Raw genomic sequence first — 23139 nt, forward strand, 5'->3', positions numbered from 1 at the left:
ATTCCAACCATGTAGACTAGCCCTATAGACGACATAGTCTATTCCAACCATGTAGACTAGCCCTACAGACGACATAGTCTATTCCAACCATGTAGACTAGCCCGACAGACGACATAGCAGCAACAACAGAAACATTGGGCTGTTTTTTTAAACCAGTCATTGCTTTATTGAGTAGACTTTAGATGATTCAATGGCAACCTGGTGGGAGTGGAATGCAAAACGTAAATTTCGTATTCCATATTTGGGCTAATAATACACGTTTACAATAGAATACAAAAATACAACAAAAATCGGTGAGTGTTGTTTTATTAATAATCTCTGGATAAAGATTAGAAAGAGGCACAATTCGAGCGCGGTGTTAAGAAGAGCGGGAAGCGCTCCACATCTCAGTTCCCTTCTGGGACTACCCTCTCCGAGAGAGAGAGAGAGAGAGAGAGACAGAGAGAGAGAGAGAGAGAGAGAGAGAGAGAGAGAGAGAGAGAGAGAGAGAGAGAGAGAGAGAGAGAGAGAGAGAGAGAGAGAGAGAGAGAGAGAGAGAGAGAGAGAGAGAGAGAGAGAGAGAGAGAGAGAGAGACGAAAACAAAAACAGAGAGAAAGATATGGATGAGAGGGGTGGGTTTTTGGCCATCTGACGGTAGCAGCACGTTTAATTCTGCAACCCTGGAGCTCCCGGTGCAGCCTCAGCCAGCGCACCTCGGTAAAGATGGCAACAAGAGAAAAATTACCTAAACGACCGTTTATACTATAGCCTAACGTTTGTTAAACAGGGTAGCAAACAGTGGTAACGAATTTTAGGATAACGGAATTGTCCTGTTACTGAGGTAATCGTTTCAAAATGAGACCTTTTTTTTGTTGTTGGTGTGTGTTCATCTAACAAGTGACTGTGCCGACCGTGCCCCGCCGTAAGCAGCGCGCAGACCTGTCCCAGGTGCTGAAACCGCCGGTGTTGCGTTTCTGCGGCAACAACCAACGACCAAGTTCAGGCTACACCGCCAGTAACCGATTTCTAATGAGAACAAGGAACGGAGAGCGGGGGAGGAAAGGATCTTAGCGCGGCTAAACAACCCACTGGCCGAGGTGTCGGTCCGGTTATCAACGAGTAAATGGGATGTTCGGTTGGCCAAGCAGGATGTAAAAAATTGCTTGAAGGATGGGGAAACAAGGCTTCTCTGCCGCGGCACTGCCGCTGCTCGTGTTGGGCTCGCTTACGGTGTCCGTTTCCGCCGGCGGTAAGTGTAAGTTGACACGTGTCGATGCTAATAGGATGAGTAACAGCATCTGGAGTAGGACCTATCAATCGATAATCAACCAAGTCAATGACCTGACAGTTCTATGCCCGTACAAACACATGGAAATTGAACATCCATATACTGGTAAATCAGTAAGAATAATTGTGTATGAATAGGCTATTGATTTAATAGGCTATTGATGTAATAGGCTATTGATTTAATAGGCTATTGATGTAATAGGCTATTGATTTAATAGGCTATTGATGTAATAGGCTATTGATTTAATAGGCTATTGATGTAATAGGCTATTGATTTAATAGGCTATTGATGTAATAGGCTATTGATTTAATAGGCTATTGATGTAATAGGCTATTGATGACAGGACGATATGGTTCACAACCTTTTTCGGTTACTGTATCACCAACTGAATTTAGCTCTGCCCGGAGTACCCCTGAAGTACCCCCTCTTGTGCATTTTACCAGTAAGCCTATGGTCTCATGAGCCTTCTCAAGAACCCCCTGTGGATAGGCCAAGTATCCCCCGGGGTCCTAGTCCCCTGGTTGGGAACCACTGGCCTAATATAATGAAAGGTAGGTTAGTCTAGGGGTTCTGGAGAAACACCACTTTGTAGTACAGAGAGAGAGAGAGAGAGAGAGAGAGAGAGAGAGAGAGAGAGAGAGAGAGAGAGAGAGAGAGAGAGAGAGAGACAGAGACAGAGACAGAGAGAGAGAGAGAGAGATAGAGAGAGAGAGAGAGAGAGAGAGAGACAGAGACAGAGACAGAGACAGAGAGAGAGAGAGAGAGAGAGAGAGAGAGAGAGAGAGAGAGCTGTGAGTACAGGTTGTAGTGGTATGAATAGATTGGTATAGTCCAGGGTTTCCCAAACTCGGTCACCACCATACTATCTATGGTGGTGAAATGTCTCCTAGTAGTATACTATCTATGGTGGTGAAATGTCTCCTAGTAGTATACTATCTATGATGGTGAAATGTCTCCTAGTAGTATACTATCTACGGGGGTGAAATGTCTCCTAGTAGTATACTATCTATGGTGGTGAAATGTCTCCTAGTAGTATACTATCTATGGTGGTGAAATGTCTCCTAGTAGTATACTATCCATGGTGGTGAAATGTCTCCTAGTAGTATACTATCTATGATGGTGAAATGTATCCTAGTAGTATACTATCTATGGTGGTGAAATGTCTCCTAGTAGTATACTATCTATGGTGGTGAAATGTCTCCTAGTAGTATACTTTCTATGGTGAAATGTCTCCTAGTAGTATACTATCTATGGTGGTGAAATGTCTCCTAGTAGTATACTATCTATGATGGTGAAATGTCTCCTAGTAGTATACTATCTATGGTGGTGAAATGTCTCCTAGTAGTATACTATCTACAATGGTGAAATGTCTCCTAGTAGTATACTATCTATGGTGGTGAAATGTCTCCTAGTAGTATACTTTCTATGGTGAAATGTCTCCTAGTAGTATACTATCTATGGTGGTGAAATGTCTCCTAGTAGTATACTATCTATGATGGTGAAATGTCTCCTAGTAGTATACCATCTATGTTGGTGAAATGTCTCCTAGTAGTATACTATCTATGATGATGAAATGTCTCCTAGTAGTATACTATCTATAGTGGTGAAATGTCTCCTAGTAGTATACTATCTATGGTGGTGAAATGTTTCCTAGTAGTATACTTTCTATGATGGTGAAATGTCTCCTAGTAGTATACTATCTATAGTGGTGAAATGTCTCCTAGTAGTATACTATCTATGGTGGTGAAATGTCTCCTAGTAGTATACTATCTATGATGGTGAAATGTCTCCTAGTAGTATACTATCTATAGTGGTGAAATGTCTCCTAGTAGTATACTATCTATGGTGGTGAAATGTTTCCTAGTAGTATACTTTCTATGGTGAAATGTCTCCTAGTAGTATACTATCTATGATGGTGAAATGTCTCCTAGTAGTATACTATCTATGGTGGTGAAATGTCTCCTAGTTGTATACTATCTACAATGGTGAAATGTCTCCTAGTAGTATACTATCTATGGTGGTGAAATGTTTCCTAGTAGTATACTATCTATGATGGTGAAATGTCTCCTAGTAGTATACTATCTATTGTGGTGAAATGTCTCCTAGTAGTATACTATCTACAATGGTGAAATGTCTCCTAGTAGTATACTATCTATGGTGGTGAAATGTCTCCTAGTAGTATACTATCTATGATGGTGAAATGTCTCCTAGTAGTATACTATCTACAATGGTGAAATGTCTCCTAGTATACTATCTATGGTGGTGAAATGTCTCCTAGTAGTATACTATCTATGGTGGTGAAATGTCTCCTAGTAGTATACTATCTACAATGGTGAAATGTCTCCTAGTAGTATACTATCTATGGTGGTGAAATGTCTCCTAGTAGTATACTATCTACAATGGTGAAATGTCTCCTAGTAGTATACTATCTATGGTGGTGAAATGTCTCCTAGTAGTATACTATCTATGATGATGAAATGTCTCCTAGTAGTATACTATCTATGGTGGTGAAATGTCTCCTAGTAGTATACTATCTATGGTGGTGAAATGTCTCCTAGTAGTATACTATCTATGGTGGTGAAATGTCTCCTAGTAGTATACTATCTACAATGGTGAAATGTCTCCTAGTAGTATACCATCTATGGTGGTGAAATGTCTCCTAGTAGTATACTATCTACAATGGTGAAATGTCTCCTAGTAGTATACCATCTATGGTGGTGAAATGTCTCCTAGTAGTATACTATCTACAATGGTGAAATGTCTCCTAGTAGTATACTATCTACAATGGTGGTGAAATGTCTCCTAGTAGTATACTATCTATGGTGGTGAAATGTCTCCTATTAGTATACTATCTATGGTGGTGAAATGTCTCCTAGTAGTATACTATCTATGATGATGAAATGTCTCCTAGTAGTATACTATCTACGGTGGTGAAATGTCTCCTAGTAGTATACTATCTATGGTGGTGAAATGTCTCCTAGTAGGGTACTATCTATGGTGGTGAAATGTCTCCTAGTAGTATACCATCTATGATGGTGAAATGTCTCCTAGTAGTATACTATCTATGGTGGTGAAATGTCTCCTAGTAGTATACTATGGTGGTGAAATGGACAACATTCTCCAAGCTGTATTTAATTTAAAGCATTTTAGACGTCACTGCAGTATGCCCTCATACTTGATCATAGCTGCGGGGGCAGTTACACAAGTTCGACTTTCTTACAGCCTCATTTTCTAGACATCAATGCACAGCAATATCTTCAGACGACCCTGCAGAGCACCTAGAGTACCCACACCTACTCAGCTGTGGGGCTTACAAGACCTGAATTTCATATCATTTTCACGACATCAGTGTAGCAGATATCACAATATCTTAATATAACTTCAAATAAAATGAATCAATGTAGGCTACAGCAGAACATATATGAGAATATATAGGCCTCTTGCCTATGTGATAATATTAAGCACTTATTCAGATTACAAACTTGTTTCTGTAAAGGTAAAGGAAACGAAAAATGTCCTGCCTTACTTTTCAAAACCTCCCACAATGACTCTCGCCGTGTCAAGTCCATTTAACTCCTGAGTGTCAACTTCTTGCTCAAAGCCATGAGCAGGCATGTGTTCTGTGACCTTTACCCTCCTTCTAAGGCTGTTCTGAAGACTCTGGCTGTTAGTGGCTATATTTTATATATTATTTTTTCTTTTGAGTGTTAACCTGGCTGTCCTCTTTAGCCATGTCTACAAGGCTTGCTGCCACCAAATGCGCCTTGGTTCAGGCATGTTCAACAACCTTTCTTCAGAGGGCTCTTTCTTGTTTTAGGTTTTTTACATCTGATGCCGAGGATGTTTTTCCACCAGCGGTGTAAAGTACTTAAGTAAAAATAATATAAAGTACTACTTAAGTCGTTTTTTGGTGGTATCTGTACTTTACTTTACTATTTGTATTTTTGACAACTTTTACTTTTACTTCACTACATTCCTAAAGAAAATAATGTACTTTTTACTCCATACATTTTCCCTGAAAACCAAAAGTATTCGTTACATTTTGAATGCTTAGCAGGACAGGAAAATGGTCAAATTCAAGCACTTATCAAGAGAACACGTGGTCATCCCTACTGCCTCTGGTCTGGAGGACTCACTAAACAGAGAACACGTGGTCATCCCTACTGCCTCTGGTCTGGAGGACTCACTAAACAGAGAACACATGGTCATCCCTACTGCCTCTGGTCTGGAGGACTCACTAAACAGAGAACACATGGTCATCCCTACTGCCTCTGGTCTGGAGGACTCACTAAACAGAGAACACGTGGTCATCCCTACTGCCTCTGGTCTGGAGGACTCACTAAACAGAGAACACATGGTCATCCCTACTGCCTCTGGTCTGGAGGACTCACTAAACAGAGAACACGTGGTCATCCCTACTGCCTCTGGTCTGGAGGACTCACTACACAGAGAACACGTGGTCATCCCTACTGCCTCTGGTCTGGAGGACTCACTAAACAGAGAACACGTGGTCATCCCTACTGCCTCTGGTCTGGAGGACTCACTAAACAGAGAACACGTGGTCATCCCTACTGCCTCTGGTCTGGAGGACTCACTAAACAGAGAACACGTGGTCATCCCTACTGCCTCTGGTCTGGAGGACTCACTAAACAGAGAACACGTGGTCATCCCTACTGCCTCTGGTCTAGCAGACTCACTAAACAGAGAACACGTGGTCATCCCTACTGCCTCTGGTCTGGAGGACTCACTAAACAGAGAACACCTGGTCATCCCTACTGCCTCTGGTCTGGAGGACTCACTAAACAGAGAACACGTGGTCATCCCTACTGCCTCTGGTCTGGAAGACTCACTAAACAGAGAACACGTGGTCATCCCTACTGCCTCTGGTCTGGAGGACTCACTAAACAGAGAACACGTGGTCATCCCTACTGCCTCTGGTCTGGAGGACTCACTAAACAGAGAACATCCCTGGTCATCCCTACTGCCTCTGGTCTGGAGGACTCACTAAACAGAGAACACGTGGTCATCCCTACTGCCTCTGGTCTGGAGGACTCACTAAACAGAGAACACGTGGTCATCCCTACTGCCTCTGGTTCTGGCAGACTCACTAAACAGAGAACACGTGGTCATCCCTACTGCCTCTGGTCTGGAGGACTCACTACACAGAGAACACGTGGTCATCCCTACTGCCTCTGGTTCTGGCAGACTCACTAAACAGAGAACACGTGGTCATCCCTACTGCCTCTGGTTCTGGCAGACTCACTAAACAGAGAACACGTGGTCATCCCTACTGCCTCTGGTCTGGCAGACTCACTAAACAGAGAACACATGGTCATCCCTACTGCCTCTGGTCTAGCAGAATCACTAAACACACATGCATCTTTTGTAAATAATGAGTGTTATTTGTATTTGTATTTGTATGTATTGTGGATCTCTACTCCTCCTGGGGTCCAGCAACATTAAGGCAGTTTATACAATTTTAAAAACATTATAATACATTCACAGACTGTGTGCCCTCAGGCCCCTACTCCACCACTACCACATATATGCAGTACAAAATCCATCTGTATGTGTGTGTATAGTGAGTATGTTATTGTGTGTGTGTGTGTGTGTTTATGCCTATGTTTGTGTTGTTTCTCAGTCCCCGCTGTTCCGTAAGGTGATTTTGAGCTGGTTTTTTAAATCTAAATTTACTGCTTGCCTGAGTTACCTGATGTGGAATAGAGTTCCATGTAGTCATGGCTCTATGTAGTACTGTGTGCCTCCCATAGTCTGTTCTGGACTTGGGGATTGTGAAGAGACCTCTGGTGGCATGTCTTGTGGGGTGTGCATGGGTGTCCGAGCTGTGTGCTCCGGCTGTGTGCCAGTCGTTTAAACAGACAGCTCGGTGCATTCAACATGTCAATACCTCTCAAGCAGTGATGAAGTCGATCTCTCCTCCATTTTGAGACAGGAGAGATTGACATGCATATTATTAATATTAGCTCTCTGTATACATCCAAGAGGCGGCCGTGCTGCCCTGTTCTGAACCAATTGCAATTTTCCTAAGTCCTTTTTTGTGGCACCTGACCACATGACTGAACATGACAAACACGACAAAACTAGGGTCTGTAGGACCTGCCTTGTTGACAGTGCTGTCAGAAGGCAGAGCAGTGCTTTATTATAGACAGACTTCTCTCCCATCTTAGCTACTGTTGTATCAATATGTTTTGACCATGACAGTTTAGTCACTTCAACTTGCTCAATTTCCACATTATTTATTACAAGATTTATTTGAGGTTTAGGGTTTAGTGAATTATTTGTCCCAAATACAATGCTTTTAGTTCTTAGAAATATCTAGGACTAATTTATTCCTTGCCCCCCACTCTGAAACTAACTGCAGCTCTTTGTTAAGTGTTGCAGTCATTTCAGTCGCTGTAGTAGCTGACATGTATAGTGTTGAGTCATCTGCATACATAGACACACTGGATTTACTCAAAGCCATTGGCATGTCATCAGTAAAGATTGAAAAAGTTAAGGGCCTTGACAGCTGTTGGACTGTGCCTCTGGCTATCCATACATTTTAAAAACAAGAAAATGGTGCTGTCTGCTTTGCATAATATAAGGAATTTTAAACGATTTATACTTTTACATTTTGATGTGGTGGTGATGCTGAACTGGAGGGATTAGCAGCACTGCTAGCTAGTAGGCCTATTAGCTAGTGGAGGTGGTGATGCTGAACTGGTGGGATTAGCAGCACTGCTAGCTAGTAGACCTACTAGCTAGTGGAGGTGGTGATGCTGAACTGGTGGGATTAGCAGCACTGCTAGCTAGTAGGCCTATTAGCTAGTGGCGGTGGTGATGCTGAACTGGTGGGATTAGCAGCGCTGCTAGCTAGTAGACCTACTAGCTAGTGGAGGTGGTGATGCTGAACTGGCGGGATTAGCAGCGCTGCTAGCTAGTAGGCCTATTAGCTAGTGGAGGTCGTGATGCTGAACTGGCGGGATTAGCTGCGCTGCTAGCTAGTAGACCTACCTGCTAGTGGAGGGATTAGCAGCGCTGCTAGCTAGTAGGCCTATTAGCTAGTGGAGGGATTAGCAGCGCTGCTAGCTAGTAGGCCTATTAGCTAGTGGAGGTGGTGATGCTGAACTGGCAGGATTAGTAGCGCTGCTAGCTAGTAGGCCTATTAGCTAGTGGAGGTGGGGATGTTGAACTGGCGGGATTAGTAGCGCTGCTAGCTAGTAGGCCTATTAGCTAGTGGAGTTGGGGATGTTGAACTGGCGGGATTAGTAGCGCCGCTAGCTAGTAGGCCTATTAGCTAGTGGAGGTGGGGATGTTGACCTGGCGGGATTTTAACAGCGCTGCTAGCTAAGGCATCGCCATCAGGAACAGTTTGCACCTCACTCCTCTCCTCTGGCACTGACAGTTCTCTGGCTTGTTCTGGGTTCGATTCACCATCTTTCTCTGGATTATTGGACTTGAAAAACGTCAAACTCGATTGCCTTTTCTTATCACATTTTATTTGTCCTTCCCACGATTCAAATTCAGACGGGAGACGACTAGCCTAGGCTACGTGACGTGTTTACGTAGGGACCTCTTCACATGCTGACCACCACTACCAAGAACTGTGTCATGATCAGTTACTTACTCCACCGGCCCTCCCAATAAAATCTATATACAAATAAGAGAGCAGGTCTGGGATCAGTGTGGCAGGATAGGATGATTACATAGAAGGATCACAGCACTTTTACACAATGGTCTTTCTGGGGGGGCGGGAGAAATAACGAGGAGGCAACTTGATTTTACGCTGATCGCTTTTATTAGAATGTCCACAGTGCGAACAGTAAAATAATGAATAAATCATGCCGCTGGCTCAAATTAAGCACGGGTATACGGCCAATATACCACGGCTAAGGGCCGTTTTTATGCACTACGCAGTCTGCTAACAGCTTCCTTCTCAAACCAGGCATGATAATTATAAGGTATTGCAGTAAACTGTGATTCTAAAAATTTGAAAAATGATTCTAAATTCCTGACATTGTATAAGCTGTGTGTGTGTGTGTGTGTGTGTGTGTGTGTGTGTGTGTGTGTGTGTGTGTGTGTGTGTGTGTGTGTGTGTGTGTGTGTGTGTGTGTGTGTGTGTGTGTGTGTGTCTGCGTGCGTGTGTGTGTGTGTGTATCCTTAGAGCATTCTTTGGCATACAGTATTGTTGACAGTAATTAACCGTAAAGTAATCTATCATCCCTGTGAGACGATGGGAACACAACCATTTTATGATTATTTTTCTCTAACCTCTTAGTTCTGCTGTGTCAGCAAGAGACTGATAAATGAGCTGCTTTGGGAAACAGTCCCAGACATATTACAACACATTTGGAAAGTATTCAGAACCCTGTGACTTTTTCCACATTTTGTTACATTACAGCCTTATTCTAAAATTGATTCAATTTATTGATTCCATTTACACACAATACCCCACAATGACAAAGCAAAAACACATTTTGGCAAATGTATTAAAAAGAAAAAAAACAGAATTATCACATTTACATAAGTATTCAGACCCTTTACTCAGTACTTTGTTGAAGCACCTTTGGCTGTGACAGTGAAGTCTTCTTGGGTATGACGCTACAAGCTTGGCACACCTGTATTTGGGGAGTTTCTCCCATTCTTCTCTGCAGTTCCTCTCAAGCTCTGTCAGGTTGGATGGGGAGTTATTGCACAGCTATTTTCAGGTCTCTCCAGAGATGTTCGATCAGGTTCAAGTCCGGGCTCTCGCTGGGCCACTCAAGGACATTTAGAGACTTGTCCCAAAGCCACGCCTGCGTTATCTTGGCTGTGTGCTTAGGGTTGTTGTCCTGTTTGAAGGTGAACCTTCACCCCAGTTTGAGGTCCTGAGTGCTCTGAAGCAGGTTTTCATCAAGGATCTCTCTGTACTTTGCTCCGTTAATCTTTCTCTTGATCCTGACTAGCCTCCCAGTCCCTGCCGCTGAAAAACATCCCCACAGCATGATGCTGCCACCACCATGCTTCACCGTAGGGATGGTGCCAGGTTTCCTCCAGATGTGACGCTTGGCCTTCAGGCCAAAGAGTTGAATCTTGGTTTCATCAGACCAGATAATCTTGTTTCTCATGGTCTGAGAGTCCTTTAGGTGCCTTTTGGCAAACTCCAAGCAGGCAGTCATGTGCCTTTTACTGAGGAGTGTCTTCCGTCTGGCCACTCCACAATAAAGGCCTCATTGGTGGAGTGCTGCAGAGATGGTTGTCTTTCTGGAAGGTCCTCCCATCTCCACAGAGGAACTCTGGAGCTCTGTCAGAGTAACCATCGGATTCTTGGTCACCTCCCTGAGTCTTGATGGTTCCAAACTTCTTTCATTTAAGAATGATGGAGGCCACTGTGTTCTTCGGGACCTTCAATGCTGCAGAAATGTTTTGGTAGCCTTCCTCAGATCTGTTCCTCAATACAATCCTGTCTCTGAGCTCTATGGACAATTCCTTCGACCTCATGGCTTGGAACCTTATATAGACAGGTTTGTGCCTTTCCAAGTCATCTCCAATCAATTGATTTTACCACAGGTAGACTCCAATGAAGTTGCAGAAACATCTCAAGGTTGATCAATGGAAACAAGATCTCATAGTAAAGGGTCTGAATACTTATGTAAATAAGGTATTTCTGTTTTAATATTTAATACATTTGCTTTTTCATTATGGGGTATTGTGTGTAGATTGATGAGGAAAATGTTTTATTTAATCCATTTTAGAATAACATGCTGACCCCACCGCTCACGTCGCGTGTTGCAAAATAAATGTACACATACATGTTATTCAATCATTGCATCCACACTGCGGTTATGGAACCGCCACCTGTCCCAGACCTGCTATTTTCAACTCTTAATGATCGGCTATGAAAAGCCAACTGAAAATTATTCATGATTATTATTTGACCATGCTTGTCACTTATGAACATTTTGAACATCTTGGCATAGTTCTGTTATAATCTCCACCCGGCACAGCCAGAAGAGGACTGGCCACCCCTCATAGCCTGGTTCCTCTCTAGGTTTCTTCCTAGGTTTTGGCCTTTCTAGGGAGTTTTTCCTAGCCACCGTGCTTCTACACCTGCATTGCTTGCTGTTTGGGGTTTTAGGCTGGGTTTCTGTACAGCACTTCGAGATATTAGCTGATGTACGAAGGGCTATATAAAATAAAAAAATAAAATAAATAAAATAAACACTGCTCGCGCACGTCGACGAGCGTCTGCGTAGCCAGGCACTAAAATTGAACTTGGTTCTATTTGTGACGTTTGACGTCCTTGAAGTCCCCCCTTTCTCATCTCCTCATTGGTTTTTAGGAGCATATACCCACGTGGGTGATTGAAAGATGAACTGAGGTCCACACTCCAGTCCAGTTGGTGGTGGTAATGCACCTTAAAGTTGGTGGCCAACCGCCATTTAAAGTCCAAAGAAGAAGAAGCCTGAAGGAGGAGAGATTACTAGAAACTAACTCAGTTGACCCTTTTATCTGTGGATTAATTGTCAGAGTAGAGGACCTTGTGTATTTCAGGTAAAATAACAACCCAATGTTTATATCCCAGGACAAATTAGCTAGCAACAGCAAGCTAGCTAGCTAAATTGCCATAAATGTTTAATGCTTTTCAACCTGTTTGTTTTGATATTTCAACCTGCGTGTCCTGATCGTGTCGGTGGACAAAATCATTACTCGCATTTGGACACACACCCGGGAGTGGTCTGGTCAGTATGTAAGGCTGTAACGTAACAAAATGTGGAAAAGCGAAGGGGTCTGCATACTTCCCGAATGCACTGTACATGCACACACACACATAGGACACACACACACACAAGACACACACACATCTTTTTCCAAGATGGCGTAGCAGTGCAGACGTGTTTTGTTGTCCTCTCGTGTACTTTTTGTATTTTTCGTCTTTTTTGTATATATTTCAATTTATTTTCAATCTCTTTTCCATTTTTTTATTAAATACACCTTCCGGTAACCCGCCTCACCCAATGTGATACTGATCCGCAATTTTTTAGACCTTATAGCCAGAACCTCCATCAGAGCTAGCCATCAGAAGCTAACCAGCTAATTAGCTACTAGCTATTTAGTCATTGTTAGCCACTGCTAGCGGCCTTTAACTTCTGCACAGACACCAGTCATTTTTTAGCCTGGATAATACTTGCCAGTCTGCCAGTATCAGACTGTTTTCTCCACTACAACGCCGGATTCCTGCTGTAAACCCTGCACCATTACTCCTGATCATCACAGCTAGCTAGCTGCCACCGAGTGACCCAGCCCCGAAGCTGATCATCACAGCTAGCTAGCTGCCACCGAGTGACCCAGCCCCGAAGCTGATCATCACAGCTAGCTAGCTGCCACCGAGTTACCCAGCCCTGAAGCTAGCCCTGAGCCAGGCCCACTACTCCACCTGATCCCTGCCGTAAGCTCTGATCCTTTGCATCTGATCATCGCTGCCAGCTAGCTGCTATCGAGTGGCTATAGTGGCTAACTCCCCTGCCAGGAAGTTAGCACCAGTTAGCCGCGAGCCAGGCGCATCTCCCGGCTAGCAAACTAAATTACTACAACTACAATACCTCTTTCGCAATCTGGCCCGGACCCCTTGTCGACACGGCGCCCCGCCGCACCACCACGACTGGTCAGCCGACGTACTCAACAACCGGCCTTTACCGGACGTCAGAGCAGAAGCTTCTACTAACCCCGGACTGCTAACTTTAAACGCTGCGTAGTAACGACTACCCCGCGGCTTCCCTGCTCCATCTATTGCTGTTCACCGGACCCTATGATCACTTGGCTACATAGCTGATGCCTGCTTGACTGTTCATTAACCACGGTACTCCTTTTTGTTTATCTGTCGGCTCCAGCCCCGAGCTCAGTCCCTGTGTGTAGTTAACCGACCCTCTCTGCCCATTCATCGCCATTTTACCTGTTGTTGTTGTCTTAGCTGATTAGCTGTTGTTGTCTTACCCGTTGTTGTCTTAGCTAGCTCTCCCAATCAACATTCGTGATTGCTTTATGCCTCGCTTTATGCCTCTCTCAAATGTCAATACGCCTTGTATACTGTTGTTTAAGATAGTTATTATTGTTTTAGTTTACTGCGGAGCCCCTAGTCCCACTCAACATGCATCACATACCTCCTTTGTCCCACCTCCCACACATGCAGTGACTTCACCCAGCATAACTAGCACGTCCAGAGATGCAACCTCTCTTATCATCACTCGGTGCCTGGGTTTACCTCCACTGTACCCGCACCCCACCATACCCCTGTCTGTACATTATGCCCTGAATCTAGTTTGATAGCCTTTAGCCGTACCCTCATCCTACTCCTCCTCTGTTCCTCGGGTGATGTGGAGGTTAACCCAGGCCCTGCGTGCCACCAGGCACTCATTTGTTGACTTCTGTAACCAAAAAAATCTTGGTTTCATGCATGTTAATATCAGAAGCCTCCTCCCTAATTTTGTTTTACTCACTGCTTTAGCACACTCCGCCAACCCTGATGTCCTTGCCGTGTCTGAATCCTGGCTTAGGAAGGCCACCAAAAATTCTGAGATTTCCATACCCAACTACAACATTTTCCGTCAAGATAGAACTGCCAATGGGGGAGGAGTTGCAATCTACTCCAGAGAGCCTGCAACGTTCTGTTAAACTTTCCAGGTCTTTGTACCCAAACAGTTCGAGCTTCTAATTAAAATGTTTTATCTCTCCAGAAATAAGTTTCCCACTGTTGCCGCCTGTTATAGACCCCCCTCAGCTCCCAGCTGTGCCCTGGACACCATATGTAAATTGATTGCCCCCCCATCTATCTTCAGAGTTCGTTCTGTTAGGTGACCTAAACTGGGATATGCTTATTAACACCCCAGCAGTCTTACAATCTAATCTAGATGCCCTCAATCTCACACAAATTATCAAGGAACCCACCAGGTACAACCCTAAATCCGTAAACATGGGCACCCTCATAGATATTAATCTGACCAACTTGCCCTCCAATACACCTTCAATCAGGATCTCAGAGATCACTGCCTCATTGCCTGCATCCGCTATGGGTCCGCGGTCAAACGACCACCCCTCATCACTGTCAAACGCTCCCTAAAACACTTCTGTGAGCAGGCCTTTCTAATCGACCTGGCCTGGGCATCCTGGAAGGATATCGACTTCATCCCGTCAGTCGAGGATGCCTGGTCGTTCTTTAAAAGTAATTTCCTCACCATCTTAAATAAGCATGCCCCTTTCAAAAAATGTAGAACTAAGAAAATATATAGCCCTTGGTTCACTCCAGACCTGACTGCCCTTGACCAGCACAAAAACATCCTGTGGCAGACTGCACTAGAATCGAATAGTCCCCGCGATATGCAACTTTTCAGGGAAGTCAGGATCCAACACACGCAGTCAGTCAGGAAAGCAAATACTAGCTTTTTCAAACTTGCATCCTGTAGCTCTAACTCCAAAAAGTTTTGGGACACTGTAAAGTCCATGGAGAATAAGAGTACCTCGCACCAGCTGCCCACTGCACTGAGGCTAGGTAACACTGTCACCACTGATAAATCCACGATAATCGAGAATTTCAATCGTCTTCATCGACCTGGCCAAGGCTTTCAACTCTGTCAATCACCGTATTCTAATCGGCAGACTCAACAGCCGTGGTTTCTCAAATGACTGCCTCGCCTGGTTCACCAACTACTCTCAGACAGAGTTCAGTGTGTCAAATCGGAGGGCCTGTTGTCCGGACCTCTGGCAGTCTCTATGGGGGTACCACAGGGTTCAATTCTCGGGCCGACTCTTTTCTCTGTATATATCAACGATGTTGCTCTTGCTGCGGGTGATTCCCTGATCCACCTCTACGCAGACGACACCATTCTGTATACATGTGTGTTAACTAACCTCCAAACGAGCTTCAATGCCATACAACACACCTTTCCGTGGCCTCCAACTGCTCTTAAACGTTAGTAAAACCAAATGCATGCTATTCAACTGTTCGCTGCCCGCACCCGCCCGCCCGACTAGCATCACTACTCTGGTCGGTTCTAATTTAGAATATGTGGACAACTACAAATACCTAGGTGTCTGGCTAGACTGTAAACTCTCCTTCCAGACTCATATTAAACATCTCCAATCCAAAATTAAATCTAGAATTGGCTTCCTATTTCGCAACAAAGCCTCCTTCACTCACGCCGCCAAACATACCCTCGTAAAACTGACTATCCTACCGATCCTCGACTTCGGCGATGTCATAAAATAGCACAAAATAGCTTCCAATACTTTACTCAGCAAACTGGATGCAGTCTATCACAGTGCCATCCGTTTTGTTACCAAAGCCCCTTATACCACTCACCACTGCGACCTGTACACTCTCGTTGGCTGGCCCTCGCTTCATACTCGTCGCCAAACCCACTGGCTCCAGGTCATCTACAAGACCCTGCTAGGTAAAGTCCCCCCTTATCTCAGCTCACTGGTCACGATAACAACACCCACCCGTAGCATGCGCTCCAGCAGGTATATCTCACTGGTCATCCCCAAAGTCAACACCTCTTTTGGCCGCCTTTCCTTCCAGTTCTCTGCTGCCAATGACTGGAACGAATTGCAAAAATCGCTGAAGCTGGAGACTTATATTTCCCTCACTAACTTTAAACATCAGCTATCTGAGCAGCTAACCGATCGCTGCAGCTGTACACAGCCCATCTGTAAATTGCCCACCCAATAATCCTACCTCATTCCCATCTTGTTTTTATTTACCTTTCTGCTCCTTTGCACACCAGTATTTCTACTTGCACATCATCATCACCATCTGCTCATCTATCACTCCAGTGTTACTTTGCTAAATTGTAATTACTTCGCTACTGTGGCCTATTTATTGCCTTACCTCCTCAAGCCATTTACACCCACTGTATATAGACTTTCTTTTCTTCTATTTTATTAATGACTGTACGTTTGTTTATGTGTGACTCTGTGTTGTTGTTTGTGTCGCACTGCTTTACTTTATCTTGGCCAGGTCGCAGTTGTAAATGAGAACTTGTTCTCAACTGGCCTACCTGGTTAAATAAAGGTGAAATAAAATAAATAAAAATAATAAACACACACAGGACACTAATCCTACAATTGCACTCTGAGGACACTGGTGGCTGTATCTCATTGTCTCAAAGTGGTTTCCTTTCCTAATGTCCTTGTCCCTTGTCAACTTTGCTTCATTTGCACTGAGGAGAGGAAGACACTGTAGACTATTGAGATTCACCCACAGGGTCGATAGTTCCAAGGCCGTGTCGCAATACTCTTCAAATGCTACCTTTCCTCATCAGCACTTATATGGGTGACTGTGTGACTGTGTGTGACTGTGTGTGCCTGCGTGACTGTGTGCGACTGTGTGTGACTGTGTGACTGTGTGAGACTGTGTGTGCCTGCGTGACTGTGTGCGACTGTGTGTGCGTGTGTGACTGTGTGTGACTGTGTGTGACTGTGTGCGACTGTGTGTGACTGTGTGACTTACTGAGACTGTGTGCGACTGTGTGTGGTGTGTGCCTCCAACATCAAATCGAAATCAAATCAAATACATTTATAAAGCCCTTCTTACATCAGCTGATATCTCAAAGTGCTGTACAGAAACCCAGTCTAAAACCCCAAACAGCAAGCAATGCAGGTGAAAAAGCACTGAGGCTAGGAAACATCTCTCTTTAATGAGGCCATCACCCGTGCAGCCTCCCTGCTGTGTGAGTAGTTATGAGCATCAGACACATAGTCAGGGGAAGAGTTAAACAGATCAAAAACAAGCTAAGAGAAAACATCAGCAGAAAGTTCCCAGAAAGCAAATATCAAAGTTAGACAGCAGATATCAGGGTTAGACAGCAGATATCAGGGTCAGACAGCAGATATCAGGGTCAGACAGCAGATATCAGGGTCAGACAGCTGATATCAGGGTCAGACAGCAGATATCAGGGTTAGACAGCAGATATCAGGGTCAGACAGACGATATCAGGGTCAGACAGCAGATATCAGGGTCAGACAGCAGATATCAGGGTTAGACAGCAGATATCAGGGTCAGACAGCAGATATCAGGGTCAGACAGCAGATATCAGGGTTAGACAGCAGATATCAGGGTCAGACAGCAGATATCAGGGTCAGACAGCAGATATCAGGGTCAGACAGCAGATATCAGGGTCAGACAGCAGATATCAGGGTTAGACAGCAGATATCAGGGTTAGACAGCAGATATCAGGGTCAGACAGCAGATATCAGGGTTAGACAGCAGATATCAGGGTCAGACAGCAGATATCAGGGTTAGACAGCAGATATCAGGGTTAGACAGCAGATATCAGGGTCAGACAGCAGATATCAGGGTCAGACAGTAGATATCAGGGTCAGACAGCAGATATCAGGGTCAGACAGCAGATATCAGGGTCAGACAGCAGATATCAGGGTCAGACAGCAGATATCAGGGTCAGACAGCAGATATCAGGGTTAGACAGCAGATATCAGGGTCAGACAGCAGATATCAGGGTCAGACAGCAGATATCAGGGTCAGACAGCAGATATCAGGGTCAGACAGCAGATATCAGGGTTAGACAGCAGATACCAGGGTCAGACAGCAGATATCAGGGTCAGACAGCAGATATCAGGGTTAGACAGCAGATATCAGGGTCAGACAGCAGATATCAGGGTCAGACAGCAGATATCAGGGTCAGACAGCAGATATCAGGGTCAGACAGCAGATATCAGGGTCAGACAGCAGATATCAGGGTCAGACAGCAGATATCAGGGTCAGACAGCAGATATCAGGGTCAGGCAGCAGATATCAGGGTCAGACAGCAGATATCAGGGTTAGACAGCAGATATCAGGGTCAGACAGCAGATATCAGGGTTAGACAGCAGATATCAGGGTCAGACAGCAGATATCAGGGTTAGACAGCTGCAGCAGTGCTTTGTACTTGGTAGTTGTTGTTCCCCCCTCCCTCCCTCCTTCCGTCATCAGATCAATGATTGGATCTGATCTACACACACAACCTCACACACACAAACACTCATGAATGCACGCACTGCAAGCATTGTAGTGTTCAAGTCCAACGCTACAAAGAGATCCCTAAAAACTGCACTTATGTAAATCAACAGCTCGGTAGTAATTTCTTGCTCCAAATAAAAATCAAAGGGACGGACAGTATCTTCATGGACAGTACTGTACTTATCTTTGGCACATCACTCGCTTGCAGAACAGCACCAGCAACAATTTCTAGGTCTCAGGGAGTCTTAGACAGTTTCTACATTTACTTTAACTAGTCAATTAAAAACAAATTCTTATTTTATAATGACGGCCTACCCCGGCCAAACCCTCCCCTACCCCGGCCAAACCCTCCCCTAACCCGGACAAACCCTCCCCTACCCCGGCCAAACCCTCCCCTACCCCGGCCAAACCCTCCCCTACCCCGGCCAAACCCTCCCCTACCCCGGCCAAATCCTCCCCTACCCCGGCCAAACCCTCCCCTACCCCGGCCAAATCCTCCCCTACCCCGGCCAAACCCTCCCCTACCCCGGCCAAACCCTCCCCTAACCCGGCCAAACCCTCCCCTACCCCGGCCAAACCCTCCCCTAACCCGGCCAAACCCTCCCCTACCCCGGCCAAACCCTCCCCTAACCCGGCCAAACCCTTCCCTACCCCGGCCAAACACTTCCCTACCCCGGCCAAACCCTCCCCTAACCCGGACAAACCCTCCCCTAACCCGGCCAAACCCTCCCCTAACCCGGCCAAACCCTTCCCTACCCCGGCCAAACCCTTCCCTACCCCGGCCAAACCCTCCCCTAACCCGGCCAAACCCTCCCCTACCCCGGCCAAACCCTCCCCTAACCCGGCCAAACCCTTCCCTACCCCGGCCAAACCCTTCCCTACCCCGGCCAAACCCTCCCCTAACCCGGCCAAACCCTCCCCTAACCCGGCCAAACCCTTCCCTACCCCGGCCAAACCCTCCCCTAACCCGGCCAAACCCTCCCCTAACCCGGACAAACCCTCCCCTAACCCGGCCAAACCCTCCCCTAACCCGGACAAACCATCCCCTAACCCGGACAAACCCTCCCCTAACCCGGACAAACCATCCCCTAACCCGGACAAACCCTCCCCTAACCCGGACAAACCCTCCCCTAACCCGGACAAACCATCCCCTAACCCGGACAAACCCTCCCCTAACCCGGACCATCCCTCCCCTAACCCGGACAAGCCCTCCCCTAACCCGGACAAACCCTCCCCTAACCCGGACAAACCCTCCCCTAACCCGGACAAACCCTCCCCTAACCCGGACAAACCCCCCCTTAACCCGGACAACACTGGGCCAATTGTACGCCTCCCTACGGGACTCCCGATCACGGCCGGTTGTGGTACAGCCCAGGATCAAACCAGGGTCTGTAGTGACGCCTCTAGAACTGATATGCAGTGCCTTAAACCATCGGGAACCCAGTTTCTTCCCAATCATTTAATTCCCTAAATCAGATTTCAATATACAGGCCAATGAGTCCGGTGTGTAGGGGTGTGTGACTGTGTGTGTGTGTGTGCGTGTGCGTGTGCGTGTGCGTGTGTGTGTGTGTGTGTGTGTGTGTGTGTGTGCGTGCGTGCGTGTGTTTTGCAGTAGAGACTGTGGGTCTGTGGTCCAGCACAGCCTTGGTTATTTAATCATAGAGCTGAGGAACATGGGTAATGGAACGCTTTGCCCTCCAACCACAAGCCTTGTTCCGGTCCCAGCTCTCACTCCTCATTCTCACTGACAGAGAGTAACCTAGTGAGAGAGAGTACTGTATAATCTTCTTAACGGGATACTTCGGGATTTTGGAAATGATGCCCTTTATCTCCTTCCCCAGAGTCAGATACCATTCTTATGTCTCTGTGTCCAGTATAAAGGAAGTTAGAGGTAGTTTCGCAAGCCCATGCTAGATAGTGTTAGTGCAATTGCTGGAAATCTATGGGTATCTATTAACATGAACAACAACACTATACAAGAAAATAGTGTACAATAACATTCATCCATTATATAAAGACAATGAAAATGGAACAGTACCCAGCTTCACTGAGGGGTGGGGGCTAGCCCAGATAATATATCAAGCAATGCTAGATCACTTCCTGACTATATTAATTAACACATAACAGAAAAACGTTCGACCCACATCCAGCACAGGACTGGTGTGTGTGTGTTTGAGGTGTGTGTGTGGCGTGTGTGTGTGGTTTGTATGTGTGTGTGGCGTGTGTGTGTGTGGCGCGTGTGTGTTTGGCGTGTGTGTGTGTGTGTGTGTGTGTGTGTGTGTGTGTGTGTGTGTGTGTGTGTGTGTGTGTGTGTGTGTGTGTGTGTGTGTGTGTGTGTGTGTGTGTGTGTGTGTGTGTGTGTGTGTCTCACTCCCATAATGAGAGAGGGAGAAAGTGTGTGTAGAATGATATCGTTCAGTTTTTCCCTCTGTCCTCAGACAACAGTAAAAGAGGATGTTAGTCAAGACATTTGAACAGTCTCCCTCTCACCCATCTACTCCCCAACAGAAAGCAGTCTCCCTCTCACCCATCTTCTCCCCAACAGAAAGCAGTCTCCCTCTCACCCATCTTCTCCCCAACAGAAAGCAGTCTCCCTCTCACCCATCTTCTCCCCAACAGAAAGCAGTCTCCCTCTCACCCATCTTCTCCCCAACAGAAAGCAGTATCCCTCTCACTCATCTTCTCCCCAACAGAAAGCAGTCTCTCTCTCACCCATCTTCTCCCCAACAGAAAGCAGTCTCCCTCTCACCCATCTTCTCCCCAACAGAAAGCAGTCTCCCTCTCACCCATCTTCTCCCCAACAGAAAGCAGTCTCCCTCTCACCCATCTTCTCCCCAACAGAAAGCAGTCTCCCTCTCACCCATCTTCTCCCCAACAGAAAGCAGTCTCCCTCTCACCCATCTTCTCCCCAACAGAAAGCAGTCTCCCTCTCACCCATCTTCTCCCCAACAGAAAGCAGTCTCTCTCTCACCCATCTTCTCCCCAACAGAAAGCAGTCTCTCTCTCACCCATCTTCTCCCCAACAGAAAGCAGTCTCCCTCTCACCCATCTTCTCCCCAACAGAAAGCAGTCTCCCTCTCACCCATCTTCTCCCCAACAGAAAGCAGTCTCCCTCTCACCCATCTTCTCCCCAACAGAAAGCAGTCTCCCTCTCACCCATCTTTTCCCCAACAGAAAGCAGTCTCCCTCTCACCCATCTTCTCCCCAACAGAAAGCAGTCTCCCTCTCACCCATCTTCTCCCCAACAGAAAGCAGTCTCCCTCTCACCCATCTTCTCCCCAACAGAAAGCAGTCTCCCTCTCACCCATCTTCTCCCCAACAGAAAGCAGTCTCCCTCTCACCCATCTTCTCCCCAACAGAAAGCAGTCTCCCTCTCACCCATCTTCTCCCCAACAGAAAGCAGTCTCCCTCTCACCCATCTTCTCCCCAACAGAAAGCACTCTCCCTCTCACCCATCTTCTCCCCAACAGAGAGCAGTAGCCAGATACAGGACATACACAGTACTGTACTGGGCTCTTTGAAGGTGACGCGCCGGACTTTCCGGCAGAAGGCTGTGTGATGTCATAAGTTAAGACACATGACCTTTCTCACCTTCTGTCCTGTTGGCTCTGTCAGTGTGTCTCAGTGTTAGACACCTTCTCACCTCTCCTGTGGTGTGTGTGTGTGTGTGTGTGTGTGTGTGTGTGTGTGTGTGTGTGTGTGTGTGTGTGTGTGTGTGTGTGTGTGTGTGTGTGTGTGTGTGTGTGTGTGTGTGTGTGTGTGTGTGTGTGTGTGTGTGTGTGTGTGTGTGTGCGTGTGTATGTGTGTGTGTGTGTGTGTATAGACTCTGCTCTGTCGGCTCCTCTCAATGTGACAATCAGAGAGCTGGAGGCGAACACAGCCGCAGTCACATGGGACATACTGGAGGGAGATCCCGTCATCGGATTCGCCATCACACAACAGGTAGGTGTGTGTGTGTGTGACAGTGACAGTGGCCTAGGGCAGTGGGCTAGCGCAGTGGGCTAGGGCAGTGGGCTAGGGCAGTGGGCTAGGACAGGTTAGATATCTGATATCTGGTCTGTATCCTTGTGTTATGGCCCTAACCTTAACCCTAACCCCTCCTGTTGTCATTGGTTACAGAAGAAGGATGTGCATATGCTGCGGTACATCCAGGAAGTGAACACGACCACGCGCTCCTGTGCATTGTGGGACTTGGAGGAGGACACGGAGTACATTGTTCATGTCCAGAGCGTCAGCATGGGAGGCAGTAGTCCTCCGAGTGACCCGGTCAGCTTCAGAACTCCCCGAGAGTCTGAGAAACGGGCCTCCACAGTACCAGGTAGGTAACACACACAACAGAATTACAACATGTTCATTTTTGAATGCGGACAGAAGAAAAAACCCCAGCAGGGAATTATAATATTATAGAACACCTCCCCCATTGAATTCAAATGTTATACAACATCTCCAAAAATAATTCCAAATATTATACGTCTCTACATTTCCCATAAGGATTCCTGGCTATTCTACCATTTTGATACAGAGCAGTCTGGCTGTCTTGGTCATGTAATAGCATCTCGTAACACTTCCAGCTTGACCATCTCCTCTCAGCGACCCAGATACGCACACAGGAAGAGGAATACATCGGCCCTTACATCACACAACAGATAAACAGATACACACACAGGAAGAGCTTCACACAGAGAGAGGGATACATCAGCCCTTACATCACACAACAGATAAACAGATACACACAGAGAGAGGAATACATCAGCCCTTACATCACACAACAGATAAACAGATACACACACAGGAAGAGCTTCACACAGAGAGACGAATACATCAGCCCTTACATCACACAACAGATAAACAGATGTACTCAGGAGATGTTGGGAAAACATT

At 46.0% G+C, this 23139-nt stretch overlaps 1 protein-coding gene across 1 annotated transcript in view; it reads left to right on the top strand.

Moving 5' to 3' along the window:
* The first annotated feature begins 554 nt into the window (after nucleotides 1-554).
* Nucleotides 555-23139, top strand: part of LOC139559094 (fibronectin type III domain-containing protein 5b-like) — a 36346-nt gene continuing 13761 nt past the window's right edge. Inside the window, exons 1-3 of the mRNA XM_071374797.1 lie at nucleotides 555-1229; nucleotides 22082-22200; nucleotides 22378-22576. Coding sequence (XP_071230898.1) covers nucleotides 1151-1229; nucleotides 22082-22200; nucleotides 22378-22576 — 397 coding nt within the window. The 5' untranslated portion in view covers nucleotides 555-1150. The remainder of the gene's footprint in view (nucleotides 1230-22081; nucleotides 22201-22377; nucleotides 22577-23139) is intronic.

Source organism: Salvelinus alpinus, chromosome 29 (genome assembly GCF_045679555.1).
Source record: "Salvelinus alpinus chromosome 29, SLU_Salpinus.1, whole genome shotgun sequence".
NCBI classification, from domain to species: domain Eukaryota; kingdom Metazoa; phylum Chordata; class Actinopteri; order Salmoniformes; family Salmonidae; genus Salvelinus; species Salvelinus alpinus.